The sequence below is a fragment of the Micrasema longulum genome, unplaced genomic scaffold (genome assembly GCF_059751315.1).
Source record: "Micrasema longulum isolate JH-2025_06_02 unplaced genomic scaffold, ASM5975131v1 h1tg001633l, whole genome shotgun sequence".
NCBI classification, from domain to species: domain Eukaryota; kingdom Metazoa; phylum Arthropoda; class Insecta; order Trichoptera; family Brachycentridae; genus Micrasema; species Micrasema longulum.
In genome coordinates, this window is record NW_028278813.1 from 55,125 (window position 1) to 71,718 (window position 16,594).

General features: G+C 32.3%; 1 protein-coding gene across 1 annotated transcript in view; it reads right to left on the minus strand.

Annotated features, from left to right (window-relative positions):
* Nucleotides 1–4,060: 4,060 nt before the first annotated feature.
* SamDC (S-adenosylmethionine decarboxylase) overlaps nt 4,061–16,594 on the minus strand; it is a 66,277-nt gene continuing 53,743 nt past the window's right edge. The window contains exons 4-8 of the mRNA XM_088236987.1: nt 12,133–12,232; nt 10,516–10,697; nt 9,921–10,013; nt 6,129–6,284; nt 4,061–5,659 (exon numbers count right to left, since the gene is read on the minus strand). Of these exons, the coding sequence (XP_088093113.1) occupies nt 5,522–5,659; nt 6,129–6,284; nt 9,921–10,013; nt 10,516–10,697; nt 12,133–12,232 (669 nt within the window). The 3' untranslated portion in view covers nt 4,061–5,521. The remainder of the gene's footprint in view (nt 5,660–6,128; nt 6,285–9,920; nt 10,014–10,515; nt 10,698–12,132; nt 12,233–16,594) is intronic.

A 16,594-nucleotide genomic window follows, 5' to 3' on the forward strand; every position in this document is an offset into this window, starting at 1 on the left:
TTTTTGACAATATCGGGTCTGGCGGATTCGAATGGCAGTTGCTATTATTTTGTTTTGTTTCAATTATCTAGTTTGATGTTCAAATTTCAAATAACGTAGAACATTTTTTAATTGTTTTAATTACATAAAAGACAATATGACTTCTAAAGAAAGTTGCATATCTAAGAAAAGTTTTGTTCGAAATGCCGAAACTAAAGTTTCAAAGAATTTACCGGCAAGTCCTATTATAATGCTGGAAAAACATTCCGCGCGATTGCCAAAGACTTCTCGTGATAAATGTAAAACCAGCTCTTTTGCGAGTGACTATGCAGATCCTGGACTTCATTCAACTAAAGCAATATTAAAACAAATCAAGCGAGTAGAGGAAATGGTACATAAAAAAGGTGATATAAATGACGCCGATAGCACCGATAGAGTTATTGCGGAAAAGGAGGTAGGTATAACCCGATACCATAGAATTAAGAATAGTCCAGAAACCGCATACGCACATCAAACAGAAGGCGACTCAACTACTCATAAATGAGTAGATTTACGTTTTGACCCATTAGTTTCTTTGTAGACGTCGCTCAGTACGCAACTCCTGATTTAAATTCAACTTTGCGGTGTTGTGCCCTTTTAAAGTGTAGAAATACTGCTATGATCTTGAAGAAACAGGATGGTATCACATTTCATGTGAAATTAGCAAACAAATGTTTAAGTAGCAAATGCATTGCTTAAAAATTGAATTATTTTTCTGTCAGATTGTCAAAGAAACAAAATGGAAATTTCGTTAGTGCTGCCAGGGTAGTATTTTTTTTACCCTACTTTGCTCATCTAATGAGAGAACTAATGAAAATTGGACCTCGGATTAAACAACTCTGTGGTGGACATTAGACCGACATTATCTTCAAAACATCAAATATTATTTAACATGATATAAAAATATCCGTTTTATGTAAAATAAAATTAGTTTTTTATTTTAAGTTCATTAATTCAATTACTCTTATTAAATGACCCTTTACTTATCTACTCTGTTGTGTTAATAAATATTTCCGCGTGCACAATAAAATTTTAGAGAAATTAACAGATTGCTTTTTTTTTACCTTACATTTGTGTTATGATTATTTTTTTTCCCATCGTGCAACATTACGCGGCGACATCACGAATGAGCGCGGCGAAAGTAGGGCATAGTGGGAGAATTATTGGACACAGTCCGATGTATTTAAATATGATTCTACGCTCCTTCTGGACTTTTCTTAATTCTATTCCCAATACTTAAATCTTTAATGTCGTTTTTCACCAAGCCCAAATGCCCGATTTTATCATTTTTTAAGAATCTTATAAATTAATGAGGTTTATCTCAGAACTTTCAATGTATATAGATTTATGAAGTAAATCTTGCGGTATGGTTATATCACGCTTATTAGCTTCTTATTTTCTAAATTATTTCAGATATCAAAGAAGTTGAATTTTCATTTTAACGAGAAAATATACAAAGACCTCGTTGCTCTCAATATCAGTGATTCAGTGCTCGCTTCGAGAGTTCGTAAAAAAATTACAGTCCCCAGCTATATTTCCAAAATCACTAAGGATATTGAACCAAATCTGAACGATTTTTATGAAGATAATGCGAAAAACGATGAGCCCATATTGACCGGCGTCCCAAATATAAAATATAGGCCTGTAGTAAAATATAATGGAAGGGACATTTATGAAAAAATGCTGTCTTGGGAAAAAACATGATTTAACCATTTAAATCTTAGGTTCTCAAACTTATTTCGCTCACCGCCCACTTTGAGAACCCTAAAAGCTCAACACAAAGCAAATTAAAACAAAGCATTTATCGCTGTCTTAAATCGTAAGATTTTGCTCTGCTGCCGCAGTGACTTGTAATTAATATTTATCTAAAAATAAGTTTATATTAAAAATACAAAATAATAATATTAATTTCTGTTATTTGATTTATTTGTGCGTCAATTTAGTGATCATTCATATTTGAAGTGAAGTTGGAGTGAAAGTACAAGGATAAATATTTCTCACATCAATTTCAGGTACAGTAATAAAAGCGATCTTATGAAAATGCAAAATTCATGATACCTACATATGTTGTTTTTTTTTTTTATAGTATCTGTGATTTTTGAAGAACAAAGAAAGTTATTTAAAGTTTAATTAACAATCACTTCATTTTGTGCAAATTTTATGCTAAGCGTAGAATAAAGATTACTCTTTGAAAGCTTTAAAAATATTAAAATAAAAGAAATTTGTGGGAGAAATAATGCGTTGAAAGAATAAAAAAGCTTTGAATGCGATTATCTCGCAACTTGTTTTAATGAATGAATGCATTCTGTCAGTAAAGCTTCGATATTCTTATTATTTGGCGACTAATGTAGTATTGGATACATAGCCTTTATAATTAATTTCAAAAATTTTAATTTATTTCAACAGAGAGGGAAAACATTTTTGAGAAGGGAATATGGAAGTCTAGGCATTTACAGGGCTCATGACCTGTTATTGCCTGGTTTAAGTGGCCACTTTACACACTGTGTAACATTCACCATTCTGCCCATGTTTGAACATCCACATTTCCTCAACTCTTCCATCTGTTGACTTTTGTGAAGTAAAAGAGCTGAAACCTTTATCACGCGGATGAGATTCATCCGGCTGAGCCAAATCACCTACTAGGCAACGCCTGAAAACAATTTTCCAATTTTTACACTTCTTCTTTTACCTGGTAGTAATTCAACAATGTTTGATTATGTCCAAATGCTTGCAGACTGGCTGGATTTCCTCCCTAGGGAGTTATTCATATTTAAATTTGTTGCAACAGAGAGAACATTTTTGAGAAGGGAATATGAAAACATTTGGACATACTCAAAACATTGTTGAATTAACTACCTGGTAAAAGAAGAAGTACAAAAATTAGAAAATTGTTTTCAGGCGTTGCCTAGTAGGTGAATTGGTTCAGCCGGATGAATCTCACCCACATGATAAAGGTTTCGGCTCTTTACTTCACAAAAGTCAACGGATGGAAGAGTTGACGAAATGTGGATGTTCAAACATAGGCAGAATGGTGAATATTACACAGTGTGTAAAGTGCCCACTTAGTGACAGGTCATAAGCCCTGTAAATGCCTGGACTTCCATATTCCCTCTCATTTTTATTTATTTTAAATCCTAAACGAGAATCTCTTTTTAAAAATCTTGATTAATCTATATAAACTGGTAACTAATATAAGCCTACATTTTACATATACCTACAGTAAATAAATGAATCCTCAAACTGTTTTACTTGTATCTTTCCTTTTAGCTATCTGGCTCCATGAATTTACCTTTTACTTACAACCAAGTAACATATTTTGTATTATTACATATTCATTTATAAACATTTGGATTGTATTTTGGTTTATGTCTGTGGTTTAGATCTATAAAGCTCAATGTCCTAAACCGTAATATTACAGGAGAGAAATTATTTGGCCATTTTGTTGCGTGACAATGAACTAAACATTACAACACATAAATGTGTGTATAAAATAGTCAAATATCTTAGTCTTTTCATTGATATCAACCCACTACAAAATGTTGGCGAGAAAAAAATGGAATCCGACGTTGGCTCTTTTAGACTCAAGACAGATATAATCCCATACCAAGCACAAGAGCTTGCCTTTTTTGTGTGGTTTTTAATTTTTTTTCAATTAAAAAAAATTTGATGTTTTACATTCTTATGATTTAACCAAATATTTTAATTTTGGGGGCCATTTTCAACGAGTTGCAAATAGCTCACTATTATAAAATTGGAATCAAGTTGTGCTAGAGGAGAGTTCAAACCTCAGACCTTTAATCCGTGAGTCAGCAACACTTGCCACAGGACCACAACCAGTGGCTAGTGTATTTTGTTTTTTGAATAGACCTTTTGATTTTATATTTAATTAAAAATAATTTATGTAAATTTTTTACTTCAATAAAATTGAATAAAAAGTATGTGTTAAAATTATTATTAGTAAAGATTTTGTGTATATATTTTTTAAATGGTTATTTAAGCAGTGTGAGTGGGGTGGGTAAGAAGGGTGAAATAAAACTCTCAATTGTATGTAGACATTTATTAAACTTGAATAGTTTTACATATATTTTATAATGGTAATATATGGTAAACAGACATTTACAGATTCTATATAGCTACCATAAAATATACTGATGATGCTGTTGCATCATAATACACGGGGACTGGAGTCGAGCCGTGCACAGTAGTGAGATTATTACGAGACTATGTCACTAAAGTTGAATGTTTATTTTTAGTCCATTAAAATATTTTTATATAACACAAAGATTTATTAAAGTTCTAAATCACACTGAATGGAATGGAAAATTTAATCACTGGCAGTGAAGTATCACCGCCATTCGACGTTATTGAGATTACCGTTTATAATATATTGCTGCCACAAATGCAATTTCTATATTATTCTCGTAATAATAATTATAAACTAAGAGTATTTATTGGACCCGTTTATGTTTGCGCTGAAAACTATAGAACCAGCCACAAACAAACGGTAGTAATAATATTTTTAATAAATGATTAACAATAATATATGATGACATTTATTTTTTGTAAAATTTTTAAATGCTTTTTCGATACATACGAACTCCTACGGAAACAATGTATATACCGAAAACATACCTTGTATGAATGCTATAATAGAATAGATAGAATATAAAAGAGTAAAAATTTTAAATTCCCAAAAGACATCCAAATTAATTGTTTCTTAAAAAGATAAATTTTTCCTACTAAGGCATTCATACCACTCTGTGGAATCCATCCTGATTGGTGAGCCGCACACTCGGTGGACCGTTGCGCCTGCCAAATTATCTCCAGAAGATGAAATTTGGACAAATAAAATGAAACATTTCGAAAAAAATCATAGCGCAAACGTCAATGATGGTAAAAATTTGAAAAACGCAATGAAAGCTGTAGAGAAAGAATCGTTTTTGAATCAATCACCGTTATGCTCGTACCAACACTCTTCCAACGAGCTGTACAGTTGATCTCATGATATTTTATTGCGCCATCTAGAAAACAGAACTAGAGGCGAAAAGTTGATAACACTTCTGAGGTACAAAATGCTGGATAACAAAAGAATTGAAGTTATTATAATCCGCAAGAGAACTGCGTTCACTGCCTCTATGAATTTTTTTGCGGCGGCAAGCTTTTTCTTCAATTTTCTGAGTGCTTTTTTCTCGTTACAAAAATAATCTGATTGCCCTTCCGTCGACGAGGGAACATAATCCAACCAGCGAAGCTCGTTCATCCCAATAGCACCACGTTTATCATTCAAGGCATTTCCATTCATAAGTACATTTGAATCCAGCATATTGTTCTGTTTCATGTCATCTTTTAAACTTAAAGTAATAAAAATAAAAGACAAAATTTTGCATCCGTAGCCGCTAAACAGCGCGAGACTCTGGCAGGGGTAGGAGGGGGTGTGTAGCCGGCGGGGGAGGAGAGTCTGCGGTGTGGAGTTGGGCCGGGACGCACGGCTGCCCCACGACCCTCAGCTAGGGAACTTGGAGTACAGAGCGTAGTGAAGGTCATACCCCGAGAAACGACAGTACTGAGCGTCCTTCTGCTGGTAGCACCCAAAGGTGGACAGCTTTTTTAGCTCACGGGGAGCATCCGCGACTGGCGACTCCTAAAAGACAAACATGGATAACTGTAGTAGTCTATTTTAATAAACAATAATATATGTCAATCTGTTTTCATTTAGCCTATAGGATAAATGTTGCAAAAAATAAATATAAAATCAATTAACCAAACAAGGCCAGTCTTGGAAAAATCTATATTTCCATAGAGAATATTTTCTCCTCAATGTTGAGATATATCTACATATTTCATTGACTATTTACTGTTAACTTTTCCTTTAATTATTTTAATTGTTCAGGTGTCACTGGTAATTTTTTGACCTAAAGTTTAAAATACATCTGTTGATTTGCGAGAAAATCCATAACCTAAATAAAGAATATCTCTAAGGCCAGATCATACATTATAATATTTACATTTGGAAACAGCTGTTGAGTTTGTTTTAATTTTTTTAAAATATTTTAAACTCTAAATTTTCAAATATTGCTTTAAATTAGGTTAGGTATAAAAACTTGGTTTACCTCATTAGCAAATACGGTCAGAACAAATTTCCCCGGGCGGAATGTGTCAATGACACGAGTGATCACTTCTTCGTAGCTCTCGGCTGGTATGTTACTCTCGAAGGAAACATAAGAATACTCCGGCTCAGGAGTTATATGAATGGTCATGTAGCAACCCTGGAAATCAGAAATTAAAATCATTTACAATCAAAATCAATCAATAAAATTGTACCTTTAAAATATAGTAAAGACCAGTTAGCAGAAGACATGATTTCTCTAGAGCTGTATTGATCAACATTTTTCCACAACATTAGTGTTAGCGAAAATGAGGTAAATTGGTGTGCAAACAATTAAAATTATAATTCATTAATATCCCCGATTCTCAAAATCATTCAGTTCTAATCTAAGTGGCCAAGAAAGTAAATTTATCAATGCACACAAAATTTTCACCGTCATCAATCAAGGTTAAGATTGTTCTATATAATTATATATACAGCTGCTTTACTAAAATTTTGTTAATATGCACAATGTTATTTTATTTATCCCTTTCAAACCTTGTATTCGGGATATTGAAAATAAGAACAGATTGTTGATAAATTTAAAACTTTTATGCTCCTTAATTTTCAGATTTAATATTTTTTTTATTTTTATATTTATTAATACCATTGGTGATACTGCAATACTATCAATATAATTTTTTGGCAGGGGATCCTAAAAAGCATTCTGTTATTTATTTTATTTTTGAACCACAACAGGCCAGGAGGCCCAATTACAGTGGTGAATTACATCACAAAACACCCAGGCTTGGGAAAAATCACATTATTTTGAGTAAAAATAGCAATAATTAAAAACTAACAGCTTTTAGTCCCTGCAACAAATTTATTTCAGTAAAACATTTTCATAAAACAGGTTACCCAATATTGCAGTATCATCAACGGTATATATATAGCGAAGTAGAGTAAAATAGAAATAACTGCAATAGGATCAGCATTAATAACTACATGTGTATGATAATTGTGTGCAGAATATATGGTAGCATTTTGTATTGAACCATTTTATGTCAATATACATAGTAGAATGTATAATGTACACGGTAAATTGTGACATAGATACAACACAATATTTATAGAATGAGATAAGCTACACTGGAGTAACTTGGCTCTGTCTATATAATAATTAAGTTCAAAGGTTGACTGACTAATTACTAATTGATTACATTTTAGCAGATACGAAACTTTGCATAACCTTTTGAATTTTTATGTGCACTGTGAGTAAAACTCTCAATAAAAGTGTTATACAAATAATTATATCCATAGTAAAAACACAGTCGCTAAGTGCAAGCAATATCTTATCTCATGGCAATAGAAAAGGAAATAATGGAAGCATTTGTACCAAGATTGAAGAATGTTCTTACACCATGAGATTACATTTAGCGGATGGTACCAAATTAAATCACTGGCTATTGCCAGATAATTTATATTTAAAACTATTTTTTAAGTCCCAGTCTGTGGTAAAATAAAATATTATTTAGTGAAAAATTGTCCAGTATTTTGGAGTTTTGTGTGGACTAGAAAGTATGTAGGGAAATTGTTTAGGGGCATAAAAAAACATAAATGTTCATAAATTTGTTTTACAATCCTAAATGCACAATATGGGATATGACAGCATTCTTGTGGTGATTTTTCACAAAAATGGCCCTACATGATATGAAATGATAAAAGAACAATACTGTTTTGCTAAATAAGGTGGCAACATGCATAATATTTTAAACGTCACATTAAATCAAAATGATCTCAATTTTAATACACTTTCACTTTCAATTAAATTTGTTTTAAAATATTGAATGTATCCATGACATGTTGATTAATTGCAAAATTGGATGCATGGTTTATTTTTCAAAGGCAATTAACAATAGGCATTTTTGTATGCTCTGTGATTTGTATAAATTCATGGTATGTTAAAAATGGATAAAGTATTTACATCGTAAATGTAATAGAGAAGATTCAACTCAGAACCGTTATTTCTATTGCAGGTTCTTCTAAAAGCCAGATTTTAGAAACTAGTCGATTACTGACAAGTTTAAAAAATAATAATATACTAATTAAAATCGGGTTGTGGTCCCGTGGCTAGTGTTGTGGACTCACGGACCAGAGGTCCGAGGTTCGAACCCTACTCTACCCCAACTTGATTTCCATTTTTGTTGAAAATGGCCACCAAAATTGAAATATTTGGGCAAATTATAAGAACGCTAATATTTCTTTTTTTTTTTAATGTCGTCCAGCTGCATCTGCCATTGTCCTAAATCAAGAGTTCAAAAACACTAAATTGTTGATGATTGCAGACAGTGCGTAAGAAAATAATTATTTTTCTAGTAAAGTAATTATTTAAAAATTCATTGGCTGAATGCAGAACTATTTTAATTGCATTTGAAAAATATTTTCAGAAGAGACTTATAATAGTTCTGCCTCCAGTAAAACGATCAACAAATGAAAAGTACTAACTAAAACAAGAATATTAAATCAAATGCAGACAAACGAATCAATAATTGGATTGTGGTCCCATAGTTAATGTCGTGGACTCGCGGATTAAAGGTTCGAGGTCCGGACCCCGCTCTATCGCAACTTGATTGACATTTTATAATAATTAATTATTTAAAACACAAATGTCCCCCAAAATTGATATATTCGGGTAATTCAAAATGCCGCCAGTACTTGGTACACATTCTTTTTTCAGAATAAGACCCGGATAATTGGTTAAAAACATGTATAAAATAAAAACTTAAACCAAAATCATATGAAGTTTGAAGCTTTTTTCCAGAAACAAAAAAATATTTCTTGTAACTCTCCTTTTATTTAGATTGTACCATTGTAATTAAGAATTGTTTATATGCATATGTTTTAGGTGACTGTCAGTTTGTGATTTCTAAAGATCTATGAGATAACAGACCACAAAAATTCAGAGGAATATTATTTCTTTAAAATTCTTAAAAAAGTTTTGTGTTAACATTAAGATTTTTCTTATACTGGCTTAATGTTTCTATAAGCTGTCGCCAAATCTCTCTGACACATACAGTTCCTCACTAAAATTGGTTAAGGCAGTCCAACAAATAAAAATTTCAAAACACTACATATTCTTATACTGGCTTAATGTTTCTATAAGCTGTCGCCAAATCTCTCTGACACATACAGTTCCTCACTAAAATTGGTTAAGGCAGTCCAACAAATAAAAATTCCAAAACACTACATATATTTGTCATCAAAGGAATATAGCAAACTCATTACTACTCACATTTGGAAAATCAGGCTGGCCCTTTACGGATCAAGGCATTAAAAAGAAAATAAATGGTGGGTTAGAAATGTGAATATAGACTATGTAATAAATAAAGAGTAAAATTAAGACACACTGAGGGAATTTCTCTCTGGGAGAAAGTTTTTTGGTCAACTGCCAACATTTTTATATGTCCAAATGAAAACAATATAATGAATCGACAAAACTTGGCATTTTATACAAAAACCCAGAAAAGACATCTCTAGGAGCTAAAATTATTTTATTTGATGTAAGACAAATGAAATTTATTATATCCATATTGTAAAATACTAAAAGTAATCAGAACTGACATTGTAATATTGTTTTACATTTACAATACAGCTTTAGCAACAAATGAATTTAAACAATAGAAAAAACTATTTAGCATGATGTTTCAAGACTTATAAAATGGAACTTCAGAGTCAAAAACATTTAGGGTTTGAAATACCATCAATATACGTCACATTTTAGAACGAGTTAAAATATAACAAAAAATAAATAACTCACATCTTTGGTAACTCCATTCATGGAGTAGCCGCACGGATCAAAGAGGAAATCATCAATCTTCATCCCTGGGATGATCTTCTCGATTCCAGATTTCTAATAAAAATAAATTCATATTTTCGTAATTAGTTTCTCAGAATATAGCGTGTGCGCAGAATGAACAGTAAGAGTTATTCGACATCTATTCAATCCGGATTCAAATGATTAGTAGTAATATTAATTTTTGGCATCAATGTTTATGGACAGAGTAGTAAAGTGGAATGAATTTTAAATCCTGGTGCGATCCAGCCTTGTAAATGACTCCCATATTCCTTTCTCAAAGAGGTTCTACATCCATGTTGTAATATCTGGCAATCTTGATAAAATACATAAAGAATTGAATTTAGTACATGTCTATTGCAGTTCGGACATGATAGTATGCGCTTAAAATATTATTATTATTAAGTGCACACTAGCAGCTTTAATAAAATGTAGGTACATCTAAGACTGCAATGCGATACAAAATATCGGCAAAGAATGTGTAATAACAACTAAACGTGGACTGATCTGTTCGGTTTGAAAATATGTTTTTCCTTTTCTCAGTTGACACAAAACATACCAAAGTGGCTTCCTTGGCGTCCTTGGACTGCTCTTTGGTGAAGATGGCCATGATATCGGGATCAAGATCAGACATGAGCATCTCCATAGTCTGGTCGGGCTCGGGAGCACTGCGCGGAGCACCGCACAGCGCTCGCCGAACCTGGTCTTCCTTCTCCTCCTTCTCGAGAGCCCCCACTGTACCTGAGATATTAACCTTTGGTTTAATCAGGATGTTTAGTGTACAACAATTGTTGTTAGTTCACCTAATTTGGACTTTAGAACACAATTTGCTCTATAATTAATTTAACAAATTGAATTACAGGCCACAGAACTACACAAATATAAAAATACACAAGATAAAGCTTAATTGACATTAAAAATAGCATCGTTCGTGGTAAGTTCAAAGTTGACGACACGAGACATAATTATTGTACATACGAGATTGTTTAAATTATAGACCTTGTACAATCAGACATGAATTTAATGTTGACATTATGGAATAAAATTCAGACACTAACTTGACAAACATTATTGTAAAGACAGTATAAAATTCATAATGTCAACGCACTTAGAATATTTCTAAGATAGGTACAATAAAAATATAATACTGAATTGTTTTACGGAATGGATTAGTTATGAATTCAATATAAAATTAACTAGTTGCGAGATTAAATCTCCAAAGTCAACATTACAAGAGACCAAAAAAAAGTTTTTTTTTTCTTTTAAGATTTAAAATGTCAATATTGATATGTATTTATAAATAACTGTGCACCAGTATGTTTATGAAATGCATTGGGCCAATTATAAATAATATTATTTAACATTTAATTTATTTATTTACTAATTATAATCAGTTATAAAGACTCATCACGTCAATTTATATATGACTTAGTGGAAAAAAAAAAAAAAGATTCTAATTTTTTCATTGAATATTACAAGTCAGACTATTTCAAAGGAGATAAAAAAAAAGAGACATTACAACATTTAATAATAGTAAAAATCAATAGCCAAAACAAAATAACACTCAATTATTGATGTCACATCTTTGTAACTATTGGATGCATTGTTTCAAGAATTTACCGCAATATACATAAATGGCCATATTTTATTAAGACCTTCACAAAAAACTCAAATTAACCTCTTTTGCGTGTTTTGAGTAAACATTTATTTCAACAAGAGAAAAGAATCACTGGGACAATATGAATTAACTTAATCATTTTCTATCTGCAGTTATAATCAAATTTACAATGAGGAAGTTAAGCGGTTTATAAAAAATATTTTAATTTGTTAATAGACTATCAAACTAAGCCAAAAAATTTAAAAAAATATTTTTATGTATAGTATTATCAGCGCTATGATATTTTAAAGTATTGTGATTTTGAAATTACTCCGCCTGTGATGTCACAAGTTTTCTTTGGTGAGTTCAGCTGATTGGTGGGTTGGCTTTCTGTAAACCGGAAATTTATCACAATACTATAATTGGATGATTAAGAAGAACTAGTGACATTATTCAAAGTAGAAACTTCGCCATTCAATTCAATGCTCCAATGTTTTTAAATAAGAAAACATTTTTTATATCCAATTTCCTATATCCCTGAACTTCCTCATTATATTATTATGAATATAGAGATCTTACCTTCGACGGGCAGCAGTGTATACAAATACCAGCAGTCTTTATCTTCTGGCCCCAAAACATATGCAGAGCCGTCTTCAAAGAATGTGTCCAGCAGCTCAACCTGAGAAAGGAACGAAAAATAAACATCCAAAAATTACACGACAGTTTTAAAAGTTGTTTTGAATGTGCGGATCTTAAAAGAGACAGCGCGCCTAGAATGAATCCGGGTGAGTAGCAGGGACATGCAAACATATTAGCAGCGCCTATCCTATCATTTAGATCATCATGAAAATATTAAGAGCCTTTTGGAGTCAGCGATGAAATTAATATAAATATACATTTGACTTGTAACCTGTATGAAAGAGGTTATCTTTATATCGTGAGCGTACAATGAAAACTGGCTAAGTCAGTATTCTTGTTTGTTGGGAAATCAAGACAGAAGTTTTTACATAGACATACACTCATAGCTTTGCTACTAACTACACTTTTGATTTTAAGTTTATTTTGCTTTATATAATACAAAGCATTAGCAATGTATTGTGTCAATATTTCCTGTAGCAGATGTTCATAAACTGACACAGTCAAAAATCAATTACCAATTTTGTAAAAAAGCTTTGAGATATAAGTGGACGTGGTTTTTTTTGAGAAAAAATACCACCCAGCACTAAAACTTAGTCTAAAAATCGCAAAATTTTACTTGGTCACTTTTCGCTGTATGCTAATGATATATTTTTTTACGTGGCTTAAGCGTAGCTATTACTTTAGCATGGAATGAAGCCTCTCCTTGAAAGACCACTGCTAAACCTGAGGACATTAAAGAGCTCGCACCCTACCTAATAGTTCGATACTTTACGAATTTGGGCTTGGAGGGGGAAATTTAGCAAAATGAGATCTCTCGCCTCGCACACAGTAGCCAAACCAGGCTCTTTAAATACCTGGGCTCGGAGGACGAGAAGGCAGGGATCCGTCACAATAGATATTTACAGGTCGCAGTGCGTCAGGAGTTGTTATAGCACTGACCCCCACCTCTAAGAATAAGAATGGCTTGACACTGGTGAGTGGTTTCAATGCATAACAGCTGTGAGCATACATTAAAAAATAATTATGAATTAAAACTGAATTTTTTAAATTTTCCAGCTTCACTTGGGCTATTAAATTACATACAAAGATCTAGGCATAAAATGAAAAGGAAACATGTTGTGAAGAAGCCCTGTAAATGCCCTGATAACCCATATTTGTTTCCAGAGATTCTCTGTTGAGATATCAATAATGTTGTTATTAGACCAGCATGGTTTTAAGCCAGTAATTATTAATATTAAAGTATTAATTTGTACACATTCAAATAATAAGAGATCACCCCCTATTGTAAAAATATATATTTTTTATTAATATAATTAATGTCAAAATGTTAATTAAATGTACTTGTAACAAATACCATCCAAAATAATGATCAAATTCATTTAAAACATTTAAATAAAATACGTGAATATTGTTATTTCAGACTTGTTGCTCTATGGAATAGAACAAAGATAGGTACATTTATCACTCACTATTCTAATTTCCACAGAGAAACATATAGAAATGTTTCTGTGTGGAATGTATAAGTTTGAACGAAAGAAAAATTCCTCAAAGAAATATATGGTCTTTATAAAGAGAATATAGCCTTTATTTAGTTTTTTCCGAGTGGGATTGGAAGAATATCGGCTTTTCGACTTAAATCAATGTCTAACTCAAATATGACAATTTCGGACTTGTTTCCGTGTGGAACTGGGACAGCGATATGTATACATTTTTTTCAAACATTTTCAAGAAACTGCGGTACAATGTAATGCTCTAATGTTTACCGCGCATAAGAAAATATTTTTTGTATCGAAGTTCCCATAGGGCTGAAGTTCGTCATTCTTCTCAAATTAGTCCAATAAAAAATTCACACTTTTTCCATTATCATATTTTGACACTAATTTATTTGATGTATGCAATGTGAAAAAAACTATTTTCTTTAAAAAGTTCTCCACTTTTGTTCTAATGTGTCAATTTTAATTACTCCCTAAGGGTTGAAATCCAGTCTTTGTCTACAAACATTTGGACAAACTCAAAATATTGTTTATTTTGTTGGATTCTCGTGATATGAAATATGAACTCATTTTCCCTGACGGCAGTCGCCATAATGAATGGTATTCCCCTAAATAATTATTCTTAACAGAACATGGGAATCCCTGCAATTCACAGGGCGAAAGTACTTTTCAATAAGACAGTATTTTTATTATTATTTAAATGCTTGTACTTGCGCCTTCTATTGCGCATGTCTTGTGGTAGGCGCGTTTGTCTACTGAGCATGAGGTCCTAGGTTAGATTTCTTGCAAGGTTGAGAGTGAAATATTAATTAATGAGGAAGTTCAGTGGTTAATTAATCAATTTTTTTATTTGTTAATTACCAAACTGAGCCAAAATAAAAATAAAATGTTTTTATGTGTGGTATTATCAGCGCTATGATTTTTTAAAGTTTTGTAATATTCAAATTAATCCGCGTGTGGCGTCACAAGTTCTCCTCGACGAGTTCTGCTAATTAGTGGATTGGCTTCCCGTAAACCGGAAATCTATCATTGGCTGATTCAGAAGAACTAGTGACGTCGTTCAAAGTAGTTCATTTTAGTAGGTACTTATAGAACAGAGATGGATCATATTTTAGAGAAGGAAATATTTAATTGTAGTCATTTACAGGGCTTATTACCTGTCATAAGCTATACTTCATTTATAAATGCGATTTTCAAAAATGTATTGATTGTCAGTAAATATATATTATTTTAGTATTACCAAAAATCCAGTAAAAAGAAATAATGGGTGGAAATTATAAGGAATTAAAGGAAATAATCTGTTAAGGATCCATAAAAAACGTATGTTGTTTGTAAACATTCAAAATCATTTTATTTTATACACAAAAAATAGCATCTTTCCAATTTTTTGTATGTGCATTATCGGCGAATGCAGCCCAGCGCCGCTATTCCGAACGCTCTCGCGGCCGTAGAAAACACTTTTATCTCTCGTATTTTGTATTTAAACACGCGAGATAAAAGCCTTTTCTTCGGCCGCGAGAGCGTTTGGAATAGCAGTCCAGGTGAACGATGAAAAAAACATTTACGCTCCTAACCTTTTTCTACTTAATAAATTAAAGATTTTAAGAGCTATAAATATGCTCATGGCAAAGATCTATATTTAGCTGAAAACCGCACGTAAATCGGTCCAGTAGTTATTAGTTATTATCCGAGGACATACATACGAACATTGCCTTATATATATATAGATAGAAGAAGATAATCAGTCTAATTAAAACGACTATATCACGGCGCTATTTTAATCACTGGGGGTTGATTTGACAATACTTTTTGATACGGTTTCACTTTGAACTGAATTCTACAACTTAGCGTTTCTATTCACAGATTCACCCTCATACATAAAGTGCACAGCTACCCGATTATTTTAAAGTTCGGAATTCCGAAACATGCAACAGATGGCAAAGAAAGTCGAAAGTAAACGCTCGCGTACCCACCTGCTACTTCGTACTGCGTACATACCGACTACCGACTACGGAAGAGAAATTAAATTGGATATTATTAGTGCAGTAAAACTCCGACTATCCGGATTAAAGATTGCCAGACGTTATCACATAAAAACGTATTTAAACACACCAGCAAAGTTTGTGTTATTTCTACAAATAGTAATTCACGCAAAAAATGAAAATTCCTGAATTGATCACTCTCTAGGGGGTAGAGAAGATTCAGAATAGCACCCCTGGGCCCATATTTAGATGGGAAGTTAACATTTATATTCAATTTTATCTACAAAGTAAAATTAAATTGTCTGTATGAATAATAAAATATGTATACATTTTTTTCTACTAAATATGTTGAAATGCAGGCTACCGATGAAGATGCTTTGAATTTTTAATACAAATGTACACAGTTTCGCACATAAATATCGATTTTACTTTATACCGCCTGGATTTTTACCGATGAAGATAGCGTTTGTGATCGCGGTCCTGTGCCTCGATTATGAACGCTATCTTCATCTGTACATATCGAGACGGTATACTTAACTTCTGTACTATATGTATCTAACTCGGCATGTTCTACCTACTTGTTATATCGACATCATATGATCGAAACAAACCAATGAATGGCCGCAAAAATGTAGTCCGCGCTCCTTACGTCCTTAAAATTTAAAATAGTTCTCATTTATATTTTAAATAGGCTTCTGTGATTTATCAACTAAAGCGCCCACTTCAAAGCGATTATAAACTCCAAAAAATTCCAATTCAAGCAAAAAATGCTCGCTTGAACATGAGTTTTATATGACTTTTGAAAATTACCTTGACGGTACGCTTAACGATCATCTGTATTTATCTACCGATTGACTACAGGGCCGGCTTCTTTAACGTCTCGATACCTACACTCAGAAAGATAGTAAAACAGATGGAAAAAATATA